This window comes from Equus asinus, chromosome 20 (assembly GCF_041296235.1).
Source record: "Equus asinus isolate D_3611 breed Donkey chromosome 20, EquAss-T2T_v2, whole genome shotgun sequence".
Lineage (NCBI taxonomy): Eukaryota > Metazoa > Chordata > Mammalia > Perissodactyla > Equidae > Equus > Equus asinus.
This window is the reverse complement of record NC_091809.1, coordinates 27,117,387-27,133,659: the sequence shown is the minus strand read 5'-3', so window position 1 is coordinate 27,133,659 and position 16,273 is coordinate 27,117,387. Positions and strand designations below refer to the sequence as shown.

The following is a 16,273-nucleotide window of genomic DNA, read 5'->3' as shown; positions in this document are numbered from 1 at the left end:
CCATTTGTGCTTTTTTTCTCTTAACAGAAAAGTGGGGAGCCACCCCATCCCTCCGCATATTTGTCCTCTCATAACTTCTCCCCATCCCAGGGGGAGCTCTCAGGCCGGGGTGGGGCCCCGGGTGGGCGCGGGAGCGATTCAACCTGTGTGCTGCGAAGGACGCGACTTCCTCTTGAAGAGTGTGCTGTTGTAAACATATTTGAAAACTATTACCAATAAAGTTTTGTTTAAAAAAAAGAGTCTCTGGTGTTCGCGACTTCGGTCACCCACCCACACACCCCCAGGGGCTTGGAAAGGGAATTTCGGACCCTAGCGTCCAGGCTGATCAGGACCCGGCTGATCCTTCTAAAACCTGGTTTAGCTGGAATTCCGCCAATTCCCCCCGCCCCGCAGGAGAAGGGGGCGCCAAGCTGCCCTTTGACCCCAGGTTCGGGCCCCCACATCTGCGGCGCGCCCCCTCTGCGTCCAGCCCCCAGCCGAGAGGGCGCTCTGGGGAGACCCTGGGGCCGGCGCGCCGGGAGGCCGAGCGGCGGCGGGGGCGGGCGTGGCAGGGGGGGCAAGGCGTGGGGGAGACGGTGCGCGCCCCCCACCCGCATCCTCGGCGCAGAGTGCGGAGCCCAGCGCGCCCGAGAGGCGCGGGGGCGGCGGCGGTCCAAGGGTCCCCGCGGCGCCCGGCGAGCGCGGCAGCCCGGCCCGCGGGCGGCGAGTTCCCGGTAAGTGCGGTCCCGAGAGCGGAGCGCGCCGGGGAGGCGTGGAGAGGGGGGCTGGGCGCCGGGGACGTCTGGGTCCCGCGCCCAATGGCTGGAGGGCGGCCGAGCGCCGCCTGCCCGCCCCCTCTCCCCTCCCCCCGGCGTTCCCCTCCCCCTCCCCCGCCCGCCGCTTTCCCCCGCCCCCGCCCCGGCGCCAACTCCGCGGCGCCTCCTTAAAAAGCGCGCGGGAGTTGTAAGGGGGGGCCGGAGCGAGCCGGAGTGAGCGAGAGCGCAGGGTAAAGGGGCGGGCGGGGGGCCCGGGCTCCACCTTAAAAGCGGGCGCGTGGGGGTGGGAGGGAGGAAGGCGGGCGGCGGGGTGGAGGGAGGGAGGGAAGGAAGGGGGGCCGGAGTGTCCCGGGCGCAGGGCGCGCGTGCGGCGGCGGCGGCGGCGGGGAGGGGCCGGCCGCGCCGCGCTCCCCTCCTCCCTCCTCGCATCCCCGGCCCCGCGCGCGCCCAGCAGAAGCGGGTCTGTGTGTGCGTGCGTGCGAGTGAGTGAGTGTGTGCATATTTTTTTCTCTCTTTTCTTTCTCTCACTGTTTTTTCTCTCTCTCTCTCTCTCTCGCTCTTTTTTTTTTTTTTTTTTTTTTTGCGAAGAAACAGCAGCGCCGCCGCCGCTCCACCGAGGCGCTGCGCCCCCCGGGGGGGGGGAGGCGGAGGAGGCGGGCAGCGGCGGAGGGAGGGGAGCCGGGGAGGGGGGCGCCGCGCTGGGAGGGAGGCAGCGCGCACGGTGCAGCCGGGCCGGGCGGGAGGCATGGCGGGGCCCCCGGCCCTACCCCCGCCGGAGACGGCGGCGGCCGCCACCACGGCGGCCGCTGCCTCGTCGTCCGCTGCTTCCCCCCACTACCAAGAGTGGATCCTGGACACCATCGACTCGCTGCGCTCGCGCAAGGCGCGGCCGGACCTGGAGCGCATCTGCCGGATGGTGCGGCGGCGGCACGGCCCGGAGCCGGAGCGCACGCGCGCCGAGCTCGAGAAACTGATCCAGCAGCGCGCCGTGCTCCGGGTCAGCTACAAGGGGAGCATCTCGTACCGCAACGCGGCGCGCGTCCAGCCGCCCCGGCGCGGAGCCACCCCGCCGGCCCCGCCGCGCGCCCCCCGCGGGGGCCCCGCCGCCGCCGCCGCTGCGCCGCCGCCCACGCCCGCCCCGCCGCCACCGCCCGCGCCCGTCGCCGCCGCCGCCCCGACCCGGGCGCCCCGCGCGGCTGCCGCTGCCGCCGCCACAGCGCCCCCCTCGCCCGGCCCCGCGCAGCCGGGCCCCCGCGCGCAGCGGGCCGCGCCCCTGGCCGCGCCGCCGCCCGCGCCCGGCGCTCCTCCGCCGGTGGCGCCCCCGGCCGGCCCGCGCCGCGCCCCCCCGCCCGCCGTCGCCGCCCGGGAGCCGCCGCTGCCGCCGCCGCCACAGCCGCCGGCGCCGCCACAGCAGCAGCAGCAGCCGCCGCCGCCGCCGCCGCAGCCACAGCAGCCGCCGGAGGGGGGCGCGGCGCGGGCCGGCGGCCCGGCGCGGCCCGTGAGCCTGCGGGAAGTCGTGCGCTACCTCGGAGGCAGCGGCGGCGCCGGCGGCCGCCTGACCCGCGGCCGCGTGCAGGGGCTGCTGGAGGAGGAGGCGGCGGCGCGGGGCCGCCCGGAGCGCACTCGGCTCGGAGCGCTCGCGCTGCCCCGCGGGGACAGGCCCGGACGGGCGCCGCCGGCCGCCAGCGCCCGCGCGTCGCGGAGCAAGGTGAGCGCGCCGCGGAGGGGGCGCCGCGCGGTGGGCAGGTGCGGGCGAAGTTGGTGGCGGGGGCGCGAGTCCCGGAGGACCCGGGCGGCGGGCGGCCCGGGCTTTGCGCGTCTCTTCTGCGGGCTCAGCGCCTGGTGACCTTGGCAAGTGTCTGAATCTGCCGAACCTCAGTTTCCTCCGCGGTGGAATGTGATTTAATAACAGTAGCGACCCCTTGGGGTTGTTGAGCGAGTTTAGTGAGATTTGGCTGTTGAGGGCTTTATGAACACAGAGTCTGGCACGAAGTGACTGCGTAAAAGTTAGTCGGGGCTGGTATTAAAGGTGGCCGTTAGGTGCGGTACTTGGTCCTTGATCCCAGAGACTGGGCTCAAGGCCAAAGAGGTACTAACCTTGCGCGCCTCTCTCCCTGGCACCAGAGAGGTGGGGAAGAGCGAGTGCTTGAGAAGGAAGAGGAGGAAGAAGATGATGAAGATGAAGATGATGAGGACGATGTGTCTGAGGGCTCTGAGGTGCCCGAGGGTGACCGTCCCGCAGGTGCCCAGCACCACCAGCTTAATGGCGAGCGGGGCCCTCAGAGCGCCAAGGAGAGGGTCAAGGAGTGGACACCCTGCGGACCCCACCAGGGCCAGGATGAAGGCAGGGGGCCGGCACCAGGCAGTGGCACCCGCCAGGTGTTCTCCATGGCAGCCATGAATAAGGAAGGAGGATCAGGTAAGGACTCCTCTGGGTGGGAGGGGGCCTGGGGAGGAGGAAGCCAGCCCCCAAGACAAAGGTCCAAAAATAGGCTTTTTCTTTCTTAGCCTCTGCTGCCACTGGGCCAGACTCCCCATCTCCTGTGCCTTTGCCCCCAGGAAAACCAGCCCTACCTGGGGCCGATGGGACCCCCTTTGGCTGTCCGTAAGTTGGGGTGTTGGAGACACGGGGTGCTGCCCAGGTGTGTGTAACAGACCTGGAAGAGCATCGCTGCTCACCCGTGCCCTCTGTTCTGCCACAGTTCTGGGCGCAAGGAGAAGCCGGCTGACCCCGTGGAGTGGACAGTGATGGACGTGGTAGAGTACTTCACCGAGGCCGGCTTCCCAGAGCAGGCAACAGCCTTCCAAGAGCAGGTGGGTCCCACACCTCGACATGGCCCCTCATCCCAGGGCTTCAGTGGGGGTCTGCTCTGACCCCACTCTCTTGCTCTCTGTCTCTCTTCCCCCTCAGGAAATCGATGGCAAGTCCTTGCTGCTCATGCAGCGCACAGACGTGCTGACGGGCCTGTCTATCCGCCTCGGGCCGGCCCTGAAGATCTACGAGCACCACATCAAGGTGCTGCAGCAAGGCCACTTTGAGGATGACGACCCCGATGGCTTTCTAGGCTGAGGGCCCAGCCTGGCCCCCGCCCCGACCCATTCCAGCCCCCCTTTTCACTGCAGACCCCAAGTCTAGGAGCTGGACGGGGACACCTTCGGCCCTCGTAACAGATTCCAGTGAGGGGGCATTCCTCCCTACACATCTCGTCCCTGTGTCTCCCCGAACACACACATCAGGCCCCCAGCACATCCCGCACTCCAGGATAGGGGAGTGTGGGGTGGGACAGGGCCTGCGCATTTTACCCCAGGAGGCCAATCCTCTCCCCAGCCTAGGACATTTTTGGAAAAAAAAAAAGGGGGGGGGTGCTTCCCATCTTCCTAGATCCTCCTCAGTTCAGCCAGATGTTTCCTATATAAATGTTTTTTTCTGCCTGTTCATTTTGGTGAGGGTCTTTCCTCCCTCCCCCACCACCCATACCCCTCCCCAGTCTGCCCCTGGCCTCCAGCCCCCTGGGAGTGGCTGGGGTGGGGTCCCTGGCCCTAACCTACCCTTTCTCTTTCTTTCTGTTGGTTGTCGCTCCAGCTGGCTGTATTGCTTTTTAATATTGCACCGAAAGTTTTTTAAATAAAGTTTTAAAAAAAAGAAAAGAAAAAAGTGCCACGGAGTCCATTTTATGAATGGGGGGAGGGGCATTGAAGACCCACATCAGCCTCGAGGGAGAGTGTGGGGCCAGGACTGAATGGCCTGAGGAGGGAGACAGGCCAGTGATGGGGCTGCCTGGCGGCCATTCCAGGAAGGCAGGGGTATTTGCTTGGAGCGGTCATTCTCCCATGCCCAGAACAGTGCCCAGGCACACAGTAGGTGCTCAAATGTTTGTGGAGTGACTAGCTGTTAACTCTGGGCGTTACAAGCATTTTCTTGGTTGTTCTCTCCGCTGCCTCATATGAGACTGAGAGCTCACAAAAACCCACATTACAGACGAGGCAATGCTCAGAACAGCAAAGATGCTTGCTCAGGGTCACACAGGGCAGGGTCTGACACCTGTCTGAGTTCTTTACCCAGAGTCTTTAAGCATAATTAATCTATTTGGCTACATAACTACATAGGCTACAAAGAATCCTGTCTACCTCTGTTGGGGGCAGGGGTCTGTTCTGTGCCGTGGTCGGGTCTCCAGGCCTCAGGTCCTCTCCATAAAAGGAACAGAAGGGATTGGACCATCAGATGAGATCATGGGATGGGAAATTTTTCCAAGATTTTTATTAGTGGTAGTAGGAACAGCTATTACATCACAAGTGCCTACTAAGTTCTAAGGCAGTTTCTCAACTCCGTTAGAGGTTTTTAGAAAATACACTGATTCCGGGGCCCGGGGGTCCGCCCTTTCTAGACCTATGCCCCCGGGTTTGTATGCGCGGTGGAGACCCCTCCTCCCTAGCAAACCGCCTCGGAGAGAGAAAGGCGCCGGCGCCCGGGCCGCACCCCGAGGACAGGGCCGCGCCAGCGCCGGCCCAGGTCGCCGCGCTGGGACGCGGCCCTCTCGCCAGGTTCCGGGAGCGCGCGTGTGCACGGGGCCCCGCGGCGCGCAGCGCGGACCGGAGCGGCGGTCCCCCACCCCCGCCGCGTGTTGAAATTCAAACGACGCGAACTCGCTCCGTGCGGCGCGACGGCCGGCAGAGAGGTCGAGGCAGAGGCGAGCTGGAGGGGGCCGCGCTCCCAGCCCAGGAGAGTCCGACGTTCCCGGGGCGGGGTCGAACCCGCGCCGACGCGAGCGGCGGAGGCTTAAGAGAGCTCTGGTCCCCGCCTACCAATGGCTACGGAGCAGTGGTTCGTGGGACCGCTGCCCCCGGGCCCCGGGGAGACGCCGCCCCCTGACGACTTGGAATCTGGGGCACAGCCCTGCGGAGATCTCTCGTGGTCCACGCCCCCTGGCCGACCTGGGGACCCACCCGAGGCGGAGCCCCAGGACCAGGACGTCCAGGGGCAGCTGCCCGAGGCCTCTACTTCCATGCCCTACCCCGAGCCTCTGGCCCCGGGCCCCGGGCACCCACCTCCTCGCCTGCCCTTGGACACCATGTTCAGCCCCATCACCGAACAGCTGCGCTACCTGCTCAAGAAGGCGGACGATTTCCAGAGCTACTTGCTCTACAGGTGATGCAGGCCGGGGTCCTAGGTCCCCACGGACAGGGAGACAGAGGAGAGGGTGACAGGCTAGGCGGCACACCCCGGGGTTGCAAACTCAAAAGCATTAGGAGCTGCAGACAGCAAATGAAGCTAGCTGATTAAGAATCCAATTTGGAAGAGTGGTAAGGACTGTGTGGAATTTGCGGTCGGGGAGCACCTGTGGTTATGTGGGCTCCCGGGGTTGCCACATCCCTAGGACTTTCCTCCCAGTCTTGAATTGCTTGGCTGAGGTTTTGAACCCTGGGTGAGCTAAACGAAAGCTGTCTGAGCCAGACTTGGCCCGTGGGCCACCAGTTTGAGATCCTAATGGATAATGTGATTCCCAGGCCAGGCAAGGGGAGAGACTGAGTCCCACGTTCCAGTGTCCATTGGGAGGGATCCCCTGGGGGGCTGTGGAAACCCGAGATGCCTGGGCTCCACCCTGCGTGGAGGTCTGAGTCAAAGTCCATCGTGGGACACAGGTGGCAGCATTTTAACGTGTCCCAAATGACAGTGATGCAGGTGGTCTAGAAGATGCTCTGACAAAGTCCTGGCACGAAGGGGTCTTGTAATGCGGGGGGACCCCAGGCAAAGGCCCCGTTCTCCCTTCAGCAGAGACCGGGTGCAGAAGGACCAGCTGGTGAAGGCCATGCCCACCTTCCTGCACATATGTGAGCCCTACTTCCTGTACCTAGAGGCGGCCGCACGCAGCGTGCCCCCCATCTATGGAGCCCTGCAGGAGCTGCTCCGCAAGGGGGTGCGTGCAGCCGATTTCCTAGACCCCAGGCCCCCATCTCCATCCCTCGGACCTGGCGCCTGGCTGGGGGTGGGGACAGGGTGCTCCTGGCAGGCCAACTCGTCTCATTATGTGCCTCTTTGCAGCTGTTGGAGATCTCCCAACAGCTGACCCTTCGCCTGGAACAGGTGGTCCTCATGTACGCTTCCTTTGGGTTCGTGGGCCTGGAGGAGACTGACCCCCTGAGGTAAAAGGGAGGAGACTGGGCTGGGAGCCGGAGTCCGGGTCCACCCTCATCACCCCTCTCCCATCTCCCGCCAGCATCTCTTGTTTCTTCTGCGGGAGGTTTGCCATCAGCCCTTCCCACGAGGTGTCCATCTTCAGATACTGTGCCCCAGCCGCCTACACTGCCAGCCGCTTCCCCAGATACCTGTATAAGAAGATGCGCTGGAACCTGGAAACCACCCCTGAGCCCAGCGTCCAGGGGCAAGACTCCTACGTGGATTAGTGAGTCCCCTTACCGGAATCTAAGTCCTCCCCTCTCTATGCAGAATGTCAGTATGGGCCTCTGAACCACCGCCACCAGCAAAGCATGGAACGGCAAGCAGGAAACCAAGGACCTTTGAAAGGCCATCCTCATCTTTAAAAAAAAATTCATCCTTCCATCAAAATAAAAGTCCTCATCTTAAAAGTAGGCTGGCAGTTAGAGAAAGTCCTCGGTGTTGGGTCACATCCCTACCTGAGACCCTGAGGGCAACTTCTGATGAGTTTCCAGCTCCCCTCCAAAATTAAAGCCCTCGGAAACTGCTCGCTCTTCATCGCTGTCCCTCCCCCTCCCAGCTACTTCCTGTGCTATCGGGACACCTGGGAAGACACAGGCTCAAGTCCGGCCAATTCGTGCCCCCAGATCCAGAAGCTGTGGTCCATTGGCCGATGGGTGCCGCTCGAGCCCGCCGAGGATGACCTGTATTCATGGTAGGAGCTAGGGCCGGGGCAAGGGGGGCTTGGGCTCTGGAGGGAGGGCCAGAACCCCACCAAAGAGCATCTACCTCCCCAACACTGTTTCCCTTGGTAATAACGATAGCATTTTATTGTGCCCTGAAAGTGCTTTATGCAGACTCATGTAACAATCCATTAGGGTCTATACTCCCAGCCCCATTTTACAAAGAAAGAAACAGGTGCTCAGAGAGGTTAAGTTACCTGCCCAAGGACACACAGCTAGCTGAGTGGCTGACCAGGTCAGGGCTAGAGTTGTTCAGCCTCCCAGAGCCATTACCCTCTAGGTTTCTCATCAACAAGGAAACCACTTTCCCTCAGGGTTTTTCCCACCCCCAGCTGAAACAAAGCCTCTTTGAGCCACAGCTTCTCACTCGAGGGGAGGGGCTCCCGAGAAGCAGGGGGCGCTCACGGCCCGGCCTGTCTGTCCCCGGTCCCAGGATCTTGTGCCCGCAGCCGCTTGGGGACTACCAGCAGCTGCTGACCATCGGCTTCGAGGAACCGTCGCACACGCTGGCCACCGACCTGCTGGTGCAGATGCTCACGGGCCAGGCGGGCCCGGCACGGCCCCCGAGAGCAGCCGGGCCCGCGGCGTGGGCCGCGCAGGGGCCTTGAACCCGGAGAGCGAGCGGGGAAAGCTGGCGCCTGACAGCTGCAAACTCCTGGAGAGGGGCGGGGGGCCTCCCTCGCTCTGCTGGTGCAGCTCGGCCTCGCCTTCCCCGGGCCGGGCTGAGCTGGGCCGGGCCGAGCTGGGCGGTGCGCTCCGGGGCCGGTCGGGCCGGGGGCCCTGCGAGCCGACTCACCAGTTTTGTGTTAAATAAAGAAAGAGGTCACAGTCTCCGCGTCCGCTCGGAGCGCCGCGCCCCTCCCCTGGGGGCGGGTAGGCCCCGCCCACTCGCGCGGCCTTCTGGGAAATGTAGTCTTTGGCTACAAAACCTAGCCCGCCCGCAGGCGGACGGGAGCTCAGGGCATGCGCAGAGGCGCACATGAAGCAAAAAGGGAAGTAGCGGCTCCTGTCAACAACCGGAACCCAGCAAACCGCGGGTTTCGGGGAGCCGGGAAATTCAACGCCCACTGGGGGAAGGGACCCCCCCCCCCAGCCACGCCCACGCTCATGTATTAACCCGGAAATGATTTCTTTGTACCGTAAAAGACTACATTTCCCGGCGTGCTTCAGGAAAGGGTCTGAGATCAATTTCCTTGGGGCGGAGGTCAGATCTTTTTACAGCTTTGGGGTGGTGGAGTGGGCAGGGGCTGCACCCGCGGGGTGTCCGGGCCGCAGGCGCGGTGGGGGAGCACTCCAACTTGGGATCGCTGGGCCTCACCGCAGCCTTGGACTGGAGAGGAGACCGGGGTTGAGGGAGGTGCACCCACCTGCCCCGCGCTGCAGCGAGCAGGTGGCGGGGCCTGGGCCCGCCTGGGTCCTTCTGAGTGCAGCTGGTCCGTTGCGACGGGAAGGGTGTCCTTCCTGAGCCGGGTGTCATCCCCTTTAACCCAAGGGGTGCCTTTTGGTTCCCCCCAGCATTTTCAGCGTCGGAGGAGAGACCTAGAAGCCTGACTCTATGCTTTCTGGCAAAGCACTCGCTTACCTGGTAGTCCCTGGCACGTAGTAGTGTCATCAATCGGGAGTGGACAGCAAACCCTTAGGGGGGAGGGGCCTCTGGTGACAATCTCTGACTGCGTCACGGGTGAGTTAGTCCACAGCCAGGTCGGAGTGCCTCCAAGGGATGCTGAAGCGCCCTAATTCTGATTGGAGGTAGCCCCTGTGAGTCCCCACACACACACCCGCTATGAGATGCTTAACAGTAGCCTAGTCCTGCAGAAATTTAAATGGAGCCACAAATGCGAGTCATGTGTAATTTCAAACTTTCCAGTAACCCCATTCGAAATAAGGTCAGATTGATTTTAGTGATACTTTTATTCAACTCAGTATATCCAAAATATTATTTCAATATATGATCAATGTAAGAAATTAACATTTTGCATTTGGGGGGGTGCTGGTCTTTGAAATCTCTCGTGCCTTTTACACTTCCCGTGCATTTCAATTCCAATGAGCCACACGCAGCTTCAGACTGTCTCCCTTAAGACAAATTCACAGGCCACTTAAGACTAAAAGTTTCCTGTGGGTGGTGACCCTACTGAGAGAGGAAGGAAACAGGCTTGATTTCCTGGGTCCTGTTGCTCAGAAACTGTCTACTACTCGTGAGTCTCCAACTTTAGCGTGCCTCAGAATCACGTGGAGGGTTTGATCCTGAAGTCTGGGATGAGCCCAAGAATGCGTGTTTCCAACATGCTCCCAAGCGCTGCTGCTGCAGGGAGAACTGCTGGCCGAGCCTCCATCTGGGTCCTCAAACCTGGCTCCCAGTCCCAAGCACCTGGGGAGCTTTTTTTTTTAGGAAGATTAGCCCTGAGCTAACATCTGCTGCCAATCCTCCTCTTTTTGCCGAAGAAGACTGGCCCTAAGCTAACATCTGTGCCCATCTTCCTCTACTTTATATGTGGGATGCCTACCACAGCATGGCTTGCCAAGCGGTGCCATGTCTGCACCCAGGATCCGAACCCGTGAACCCCAGGCCGCCAAGAATCGGAACGTGCGCACCTAACCGCTGCGCCACCGGGCCGGCCCCTGGGGAGCTTTACAAAGTATTGATGCCAGACCCCTGTCGGATTCTGATTTACTTGGCATAAGGGTGCCTCAGGTGATTTTAATTTGTAGGAAAGTTCGAGAATCCAGGCCTACCCTCACAAACTCCTGTCAACTCTATGTCCTTAGTTCTCAGCTCCCCTGCTGGGAATTACCACCAGGCTCTGGGCGTTTCCGTTTCCCACCTGGGCAGCCCTAGCTCTTTCCTGCCTTCTCTGCAGACCACCCGGGGTCGCGGCCAAGCACGTGGTCAGTGTGTGGCTGATGGGGTCAGGGGTTGGGTCCTTGGTCCGCAATACTGTTGTGAGCGTTCTTTCATCCTTCTTTAGCCATTTGTTGTCCCCACGAAGGGTGGAGCCTGTTGCTGGAGCCCGGGCATACTGAGTTGGACAAATGGAGGAGTTTAACGGTGATTCTAAAACCTTCCTGGGTCTCGGCCTTTTCTGGGTCTCTGTGCACCTCTAAGAAGCTGGTGCACCCGAACCGCAGACCATAACTGCACAGACACGCTTTTTCAGCTTGGGGTGTTCACAGACCCCCTTGAATCCCATCCAGGAGGGCCTTGAACCCCTTGTCTTGGGACAGAGAGAAATTCAGGAGGGCTTGCCAGTTGACAGCCACAGCCCTATGGCAAACGGGTGTTGCTTGCTGCCCCCTCCTGCCCACCCCCCCCCCATTTTAAAAGTTTTCTCAATAGTCACAATAAACTAAAGTTCAGTAGATTTCTCTTTTCAAGGCTGGTTTTCCAGCTGCTTTTGCAAAGCAGAAGCTCCTGACCACCGGGCGCACTCCTCGGTGGCACCGCCGACAGGAACCCCCCAGGCCCTGGAGACAGCCATGCCTTCCGGCTCCGTCTCTAAGGAGCGCCTGCGGCCGGAGACCGGGAGGGTCTTGCCTGCGGGGCAGGTGGTAAAGGGCCCAGCGTGCCCTACGATGCAGCCTGCAGCCTCCCCACCCGCTTCCTGGTAGCTCTTGTTTACGTCCCCAGGGCAGGAACCACCCCTTGTCCCCTCCGTCCCGCCAGCGCCCAGAAACGTCGACGACGTCGCGGGGGGGCCGGTCCGGACGCCGCAGCTCGCGCCCGCGCCGCCAGGGGGCGCCAGGGGCCAGGCCGGGCCAGGGAGCTGCAGCCCCGGGACCGCGCGCCCAGGGCGCGTTCCGCATTCCGCGCGCCGGCCGGCGCCCTGCGCCTTCCGCGGGCCTGACTGCGCCGCCCCCGCCCCCGACGAAAAGGACACGGAAGAAAACAGCCCGCGCTGCCCAGAAACAAGGGGCTTTATTGGGGAGTAGGGGTAGCGAGGCCGTGACCCCGGCCTCCGACGGTCAGAGCCGGCGGGAGGGGCTGGTTTGCCTTACGGTCAGGTGAAGGGCTGGACAGTCTCTCCGGCCGGATTGTGGCGGTGGTGTGTCCCAGGGGGAGTGACAGTTTTAGAGAAGAGACTGGTCAGTTTCACAAAGTCTAGTTCAAGGATGGGCTGCTCCGTGTCATCTTCGCCGGCGCAGACCGCTGGCCCCTCCCTCCAGGCCTTCGGCCCATCCCGAGGGCACTCCCGGGCGCCCCTGCCCGGGCCCTCTAACGGCCATGCTCCGTCCGGCCGGGGGTCCGAGCCGGCTCGAACCTCAAGGCTTCCGCTCCTCCTGGGGAGAGGGGGCCAGACGGAAGGCCGGCCTCAGGGACCCGCGCACCGGGGTGACACCAAGGAGCAGGGGCAGTTTGGGCCCCAAGACCATCGCCTCTTCGTCACTGGTCTGCGCCCGTTGCTTCGTGTCCTAGCCCAGAGTGACCTCCCAGGGGCTCCTCCCCCAGCCCAGCATTCTGGCGCCCGGCGTTGGGGGGCGGGGGGCGGAGCGACAAGCGCCTGAGGCACGGGGGGAAAGGGGCTCCCACCTGCTCCAGGCCGTTCTCCGAGGCCTTTCTGCGCGGAGGCCAGATCACCGCCAGCTTTCCATCACCCCTGCTCGCTGCGGGGAAGGCGCGCTCAGCCAGCTGCCCCTCCTCTCACCAGCTGGAGGAGGCCGGGACAAGGAGGCCGGCCGCGCCCCTTAAACACACACAGACGTCCACCCCCCTCCTCCTCATGGAGGCCTCCATTCCGAGGGGGGAGGGAGGTGAGCCCAGAGAGGGGAGGTAGGAACCAGAAAGTTCAGAGAGGGGATCCAGGTGCGCCAAACCCGGGGAGGGTGCCCTAGAATCCGACAAAGACGTCCGGAGTCCTCCTCCCTCCCCACCATGAGCCTGGGTGGGGGTGGATCGGAGAGTCGACCACTCCGAGTCGGGGGTGGAGCACAGGGACGGGCAGCCCAGAAGGGATGGGCAGGAACGGAGAGTCGAGAAGGGGTGGGAGCCAAGAGGGCGTACCCTGAGAATCAGAGCGCCGGAAAAGGGGCCACTGGAGTCGGGTAGTCGGTGAGGGCGGCTGGAGCCCCGGGGTCCCGGGCGCCGGGCCGCCCGTGACTTACCTGTGAGGCTGGGCGCCGGGTCCCGGAACTCGGCGGTGCCGTAGACGCTGAGCCGCTGGCGCTGCAGCTCTCGCTCGCGCTCCTGCACCTCGCGCACCTCCTGCTCCAGCAGGGACGGCGCGAGGGGCGAGGGCGCGCGGGCCAGCACCGGGCACCGGCCCTGCGCCGCCGAGTGCGGCCGGCTTCCGGCCTCCGGCAGCTGCTGCAGGCCCGCGCCGCCCTCCGCCGCTGGCGAGGAGCCGCCGCCGCCGGCGGCCTCGAAGAAGCGCTTGAGCTCGCCCAGCGGCGGCGGCGGCGGCTGCCGGGCGCGCGGCTCCGGGCCCGGGGGGAGCGCCAGCGCCGCCTGCCGGTGAGCCTCCCGCTCGATGTCCCGCTGCATCTGCGCGCCCGCCCGCGCGCGCTCCACGGCGCGCGGGAGCGCGGGGCCGGGGCCCGGCAGGCTGAGCACCGGCCGCACGCGCAGCTCCACGAGTTCGCGGCGCGCACGGCCGGGGCTCAGCCCTCGGCTCCGGCGCAGGCTCTCCTCGCGTTCGCAGCTGCGGCGGATTTCGCGCTCGATGGGCGTCTCCATGAGCGGCTCCATGAGCGGCTCCTCTGAGGACTGTTGGGGGATCTCGGGGCGCAATGGAAAATGCTGATGGGCTTCCGAGTCTGACTCTGAGGAGGAGGTCTCGGGACCCTGAAGGGGATACCGCTCCAGGATCGCGGCGCTTCGGGCTTCAGACGGCCGGGGGTCGCGGCTGCCTGGCCCAGGCCTCTCCACGCCTCCAGCGGCGGCCGGCCCGGGGCGCGCCGCGTCCTGCCCCGCTGATGGCCCGAGGACTTCGCTCTCTCGCTCAGGGGTTTCCGCGCCCTGCTCTGCGGAGGGTGCAGAGATTTCGCCGCCCGGCCTGGGGACCTCGGCGTCTCGCTCTGCGGCAGGCCCTGGGACTTCGCTGTCAGACCCGGGGGGCTCGAGGCCCCGAGCTTCAGACGACCCCAGGGCTCCGCTCTCCGGCTCGGGGCCTTGGGGTCCAGGGTTGGGAGCAGCTCGGAAGCCTTAGTTCCCAGCGCCGGAGTTCTGATGCCCAGAGCTGGGACACGGTGCTCTGCGCGGCACCTGTGGCCGCAGTCACCGCCCGCGGGTTCCAGGGCGTCGCCTGCACCGGCCGCTTCTCTGACCCGCCTCTGGCCTCCAAGAACAACCCCCGGGGGCAGGGCCGGGCACCGCCCCCTGCACCTGCCGGGAGGACTCCGGCCCCGCCCTCGGGGCGGGGGCGCCCAGGCGAGGCACCGGATTTCGGCCACTGGCGCGCCCCAGGTCAGCTCAGGGCACCAGACTTCTTGGAAGAGCGCTTCCCTAGACCCTGCCAGCTACCTGGGGGGCCAGTCTGGGTGCCGTGTCCACTCACTGGGCGCCACCTGGGTTCCTTTTCGGCCCCACGCCCCCGGCATTGCCTGGAGGCTTGGTCCCAGCTGCGCGCCGGGCTGGCCCTCTGGTGGGGATGTCCCCCGAAGCCATCTTTCCGAGGCCTTGCCAGCCCCGCCCAGCCGGCGGGTAGCGACGCCCCGGGCCTCTGGGCTGTCCCCTACACGTCCCACCCCTGCCACGCACAGCTCTGGCTGGAGGGGGAGCCAGGGGCCGCCTCAGTCTCCCTCTCAGCGCCTGGGCTGGGCGGGGCTCCCAGCGGGACGGCCGGGCCCGCGCCAAGCCCGGAGGCGGCCTCCCCCAGCCCTGCGGGAAACGTCTGCGAGGCATCTGCGGCCAAACTCGCTCCCGCTTCAGGGAAGAGGGAGGGACGGCCGCAGCGAGCCCAGGGCCGGCCGAGCGGCTGCGGCTGAAAGGCGGTCACCTTGAGCCCCGGCAGCCGGGAAGGCCCGGAAAGGAATTTCGGCCTGGGGAGAGCGGCTCCCTGCAGCTGGGGCCAGGGCGCGCGTGCAAGGGCAGGATCCACGCCCCCACGCCGGCCACCCACCCCCGCGGACATCTTCCACTCCCAGGCTCGCTGCAAATCCACTCTCCCGCCCCTCTCCCACCATATGGGGTTCCCGGGAGTTATCTAGAGAAAGTGGGGAGCCCCCATAATCCAACTATCTGATCACTCCTTCACCCAACTCTCTGCCACCCCTGGAGACCCCCTCCCCTTACCCCCTCACATTCTCCTCTCTCCTGGAGCCCGGTCTCAAGCTGCTGCCCTCCTCCCTCTGGCCATCTGACCTCCCTCCTCCCTCTGACTCCATTAGCCTAATTGGAATCAGGCCCACCTGATCCCACTCCTAACCTGAGCCAGGCCCCGCCTTCTCCAAGGCTCCGTGTCCTTGTCTGTGAAATGGGGGTCGCAGAACCCAGTCCCTTGGGAGGTGATGAGGATTAAAACTATACTTGTGGAAAGAGTGGTCTCTCCCCTTTTATCAGTTCCCCCGGGTGCTAACCCCGGGGGTGCGCTGTGCCTCCACTGGCTCCTCACACCTTTGTAAATAGACTCTTTCTTAAGTTCTCGTCAATGACTCAGTTCCAGAGCACCCTGATGAATTCCAGTCTCACACTCTAAACGCCGTCTCTGTGCGGTGTCTCCCAAGCGTGCATCCCCGCTCTGACTTCTCCCCTGGGTTCTGGGCTCATATACGACAGGCTCCCGTCTAATAGACACGTCAACCTGGACACCTCCAAAACGGAACTCGCGGTTCAGTCTTGTATGTATGTACGTGCCATTCGCCCATTCTGTTTCTCATGCCCCAGACCTGGGAGTCAGCCTCAGTTTCTCTCTCCCAATCCACCAGGAAATTGAATTGCTCTTGGATCCGTTGGCTTTGCCTCCGAAACGTATTCTGGATTCGTCCACTTGTCTCCACCCTCATCCCAGCCACTCTGTCACCCTCCAAGGGCTACCCACCAAACTTAGAAGAAAAAGCCAAACTCCCCACCTGGCCCAGAAGGCCCTGCCCACTTCTCAGACCTCCTCTTCAGACACTCTCTCCCTCTATCACTCCTCTGTTACAGCCTCCTGCTTCCCGCAAACCCCCAACTGCATTCCCACCTCAGGGCCTTTGCACTGCCTTCATTCTGCTGGGAATGACTCAGCACAGGCTGGTTTCTGCTGTTCAGGTCGTGGCTCAAACATCACTTCTTCAGGGAAGTGGCCTCTGATCACCCAGGCAGTGTCCCTCCCAGCCCTCCTCCATAACCCTGTTATTTTCTGTAACTCACCCACTACGTGAATTTCCACCAGTCTCCTTTATTTCTTTGTTGAATATCATTTGTCTCCCCCTGGGGCCAGAAAGTGAGCTGCATTCCAACATTTTCTGTCTGTCACACCTACCTCTATACCCAACTCCCCCATGCCTAGAACAGTGTGTGACACATGACAGGTACTTAGGAATCATTAGTTGACGATCCTTACTAGATGCCTACGCCCATGCTGGGAACAGAGAAACCAACGTGACTTGGAGGTTGCAGCTGAGTTTGAGAGACAGACACGATTATAAACATAACGACCTTGCCTTGGTGTAGAACCCAGGATGAGAGCATCTAAGTATTTAACAGT

At 63.7% G+C, this 16,273-nt stretch overlaps 3 protein-coding genes across 5 annotated transcripts; 2 read left to right on the top strand and 1 right to left on the bottom strand.

The window, feature by feature from the left end:
- The first annotated feature begins 260 nt into the window (after positions 1–260).
- SAMD1 (sterile alpha motif domain containing 1) lies at positions 261–4,404 on the top strand. Of its 2 annotated transcripts, XM_070492216.1 has the most exons (6): positions 261–713; positions 1,344–2,463; positions 2,880–3,174; positions 3,264–3,360; positions 3,458–3,569; positions 3,667–4,404. In XM_070492216.1, exons 2-6 carry the CDS (start codon positions 1,501–1,503, stop codon positions 3,823–3,825), a joined length of 1,626 nt encoding a protein of 541 aa, XP_070348317.1. In that variant the 5' UTR covers positions 261–713; positions 1,344–1,500; the 3' UTR covers positions 3,826–4,404. The 2 variants fall into 2 exon arrangements, with proteins under 2 accessions (XP_070348317.1, XP_044608959.2); XM_044753024.2 differs by lacking the exon at positions 261–713.
- An 824-nt stretch (positions 4,405–5,228) lies between these two features.
- Positions 5,229–8,481, top strand: C20H19orf67 (chromosome 20 C19orf67 homolog). Of its 2 annotated transcripts, none has more exons than XM_014861696.3 (6): positions 5,229–5,901; positions 6,526–6,670; positions 6,796–6,896; positions 6,971–7,156; positions 7,490–7,624; positions 8,086–8,481. In XM_014861696.3, exons 1-6 carry the CDS (start codon positions 5,561–5,563, stop codon positions 8,258–8,260), a joined length of 1,083 nt encoding a protein of 360 aa, XP_014717182.1. In that variant the 5' UTR covers positions 5,229–5,560; the 3' UTR covers positions 8,261–8,481. The 2 variants fall into 2 exon arrangements, with proteins under 2 accessions (XP_014717182.1, XP_014717183.1); XM_014861697.3 differs by having other exon boundaries at positions 5,315–5,901; positions 6,529–6,670.
- Positions 8,482–11,546: 3,065 nt separating this feature from the next.
- MISP3 (MISP family member 3) lies at positions 11,547–14,583 on the bottom strand. The gene is made up of 3 exons (XM_044752899.2): positions 12,750–14,583; positions 12,178–12,251; positions 11,547–11,927 (listed from the first exon to the last, which is right to left on the bottom strand). The coding sequence occupies exons 1-3, from the start codon at positions 13,330–13,332 to the stop codon at positions 11,910–11,912; spliced, it is 675 nt and encodes a 224-aa protein (XP_044608834.2). The 5' UTR covers positions 13,333–14,583; the 3' UTR covers positions 11,547–11,909.
- Positions 14,584–16,273: the final 1,690 nt, after the last annotated feature.

What these genes read in the sequence shown, in the direction of transcription:
- SAMD1 (XM_070492216.1), top strand. Translation starts at nt 1,501, where the DNA reads ATGGCGGGGCCCCCGGCCCTACCCCCGCCGGAGACGGCGGCGGCCGCC. An exon ending in CCCGCGCGTCGCGGAGCAAG is followed by an intron (nt 2,464 to 2,879) that starts GTGAGCGCGCCG and finishes CCCTGGCACCAG; the next exon opens with AGAGGTGGGGAAGAGCGAGT. An exon ending in CAACAGCCTTCCAAGAGCAG is followed by an intron (nt 3,570 to 3,666) that starts GTGGGTCCCACA and finishes CTTCCCCCTCAG; the next exon opens with GAAATCGATGGCAAGTCCTT.
- C20H19orf67 (XM_014861696.3), top strand. Translation starts at nt 5,561, where the DNA reads ATGGCTACGGAGCAGTGGTTCGTGGGACCGCTGCCCCCGGGCCCCGGG. An exon ending in AGGAGCTGCTCCGCAAGGGG is followed by an intron (nt 6,671 to 6,795) that starts GTGCGTGCAGCC and finishes GCCTCTTTGCAG; the next exon opens with CTGTTGGAGATCTCCCAACA. An exon ending in GAGGAGACTGACCCCCTGAG is followed by an intron (nt 6,897 to 6,970) that starts GTAAAAGGGAGG and finishes ATCTCCCGCCAG; the next exon opens with CATCTCTTGTTTCTTCTGCG.
- MISP3 (XM_044752899.2), bottom strand. Translation starts at nt 13,332, where the DNA reads ATGGAGCCGCTCATGGAGACGCCCATCGAGCGCGAAATCCGCCGCAGC. An exon ending in CCCGGCGCCCAGCCTCACAG is followed by an intron (nt 12,252 to 12,749) that starts GTAAGTCACGGG and finishes CCTTCCCCGCAG; the next exon opens with CGAGCAGGGGTGATGGAAAG.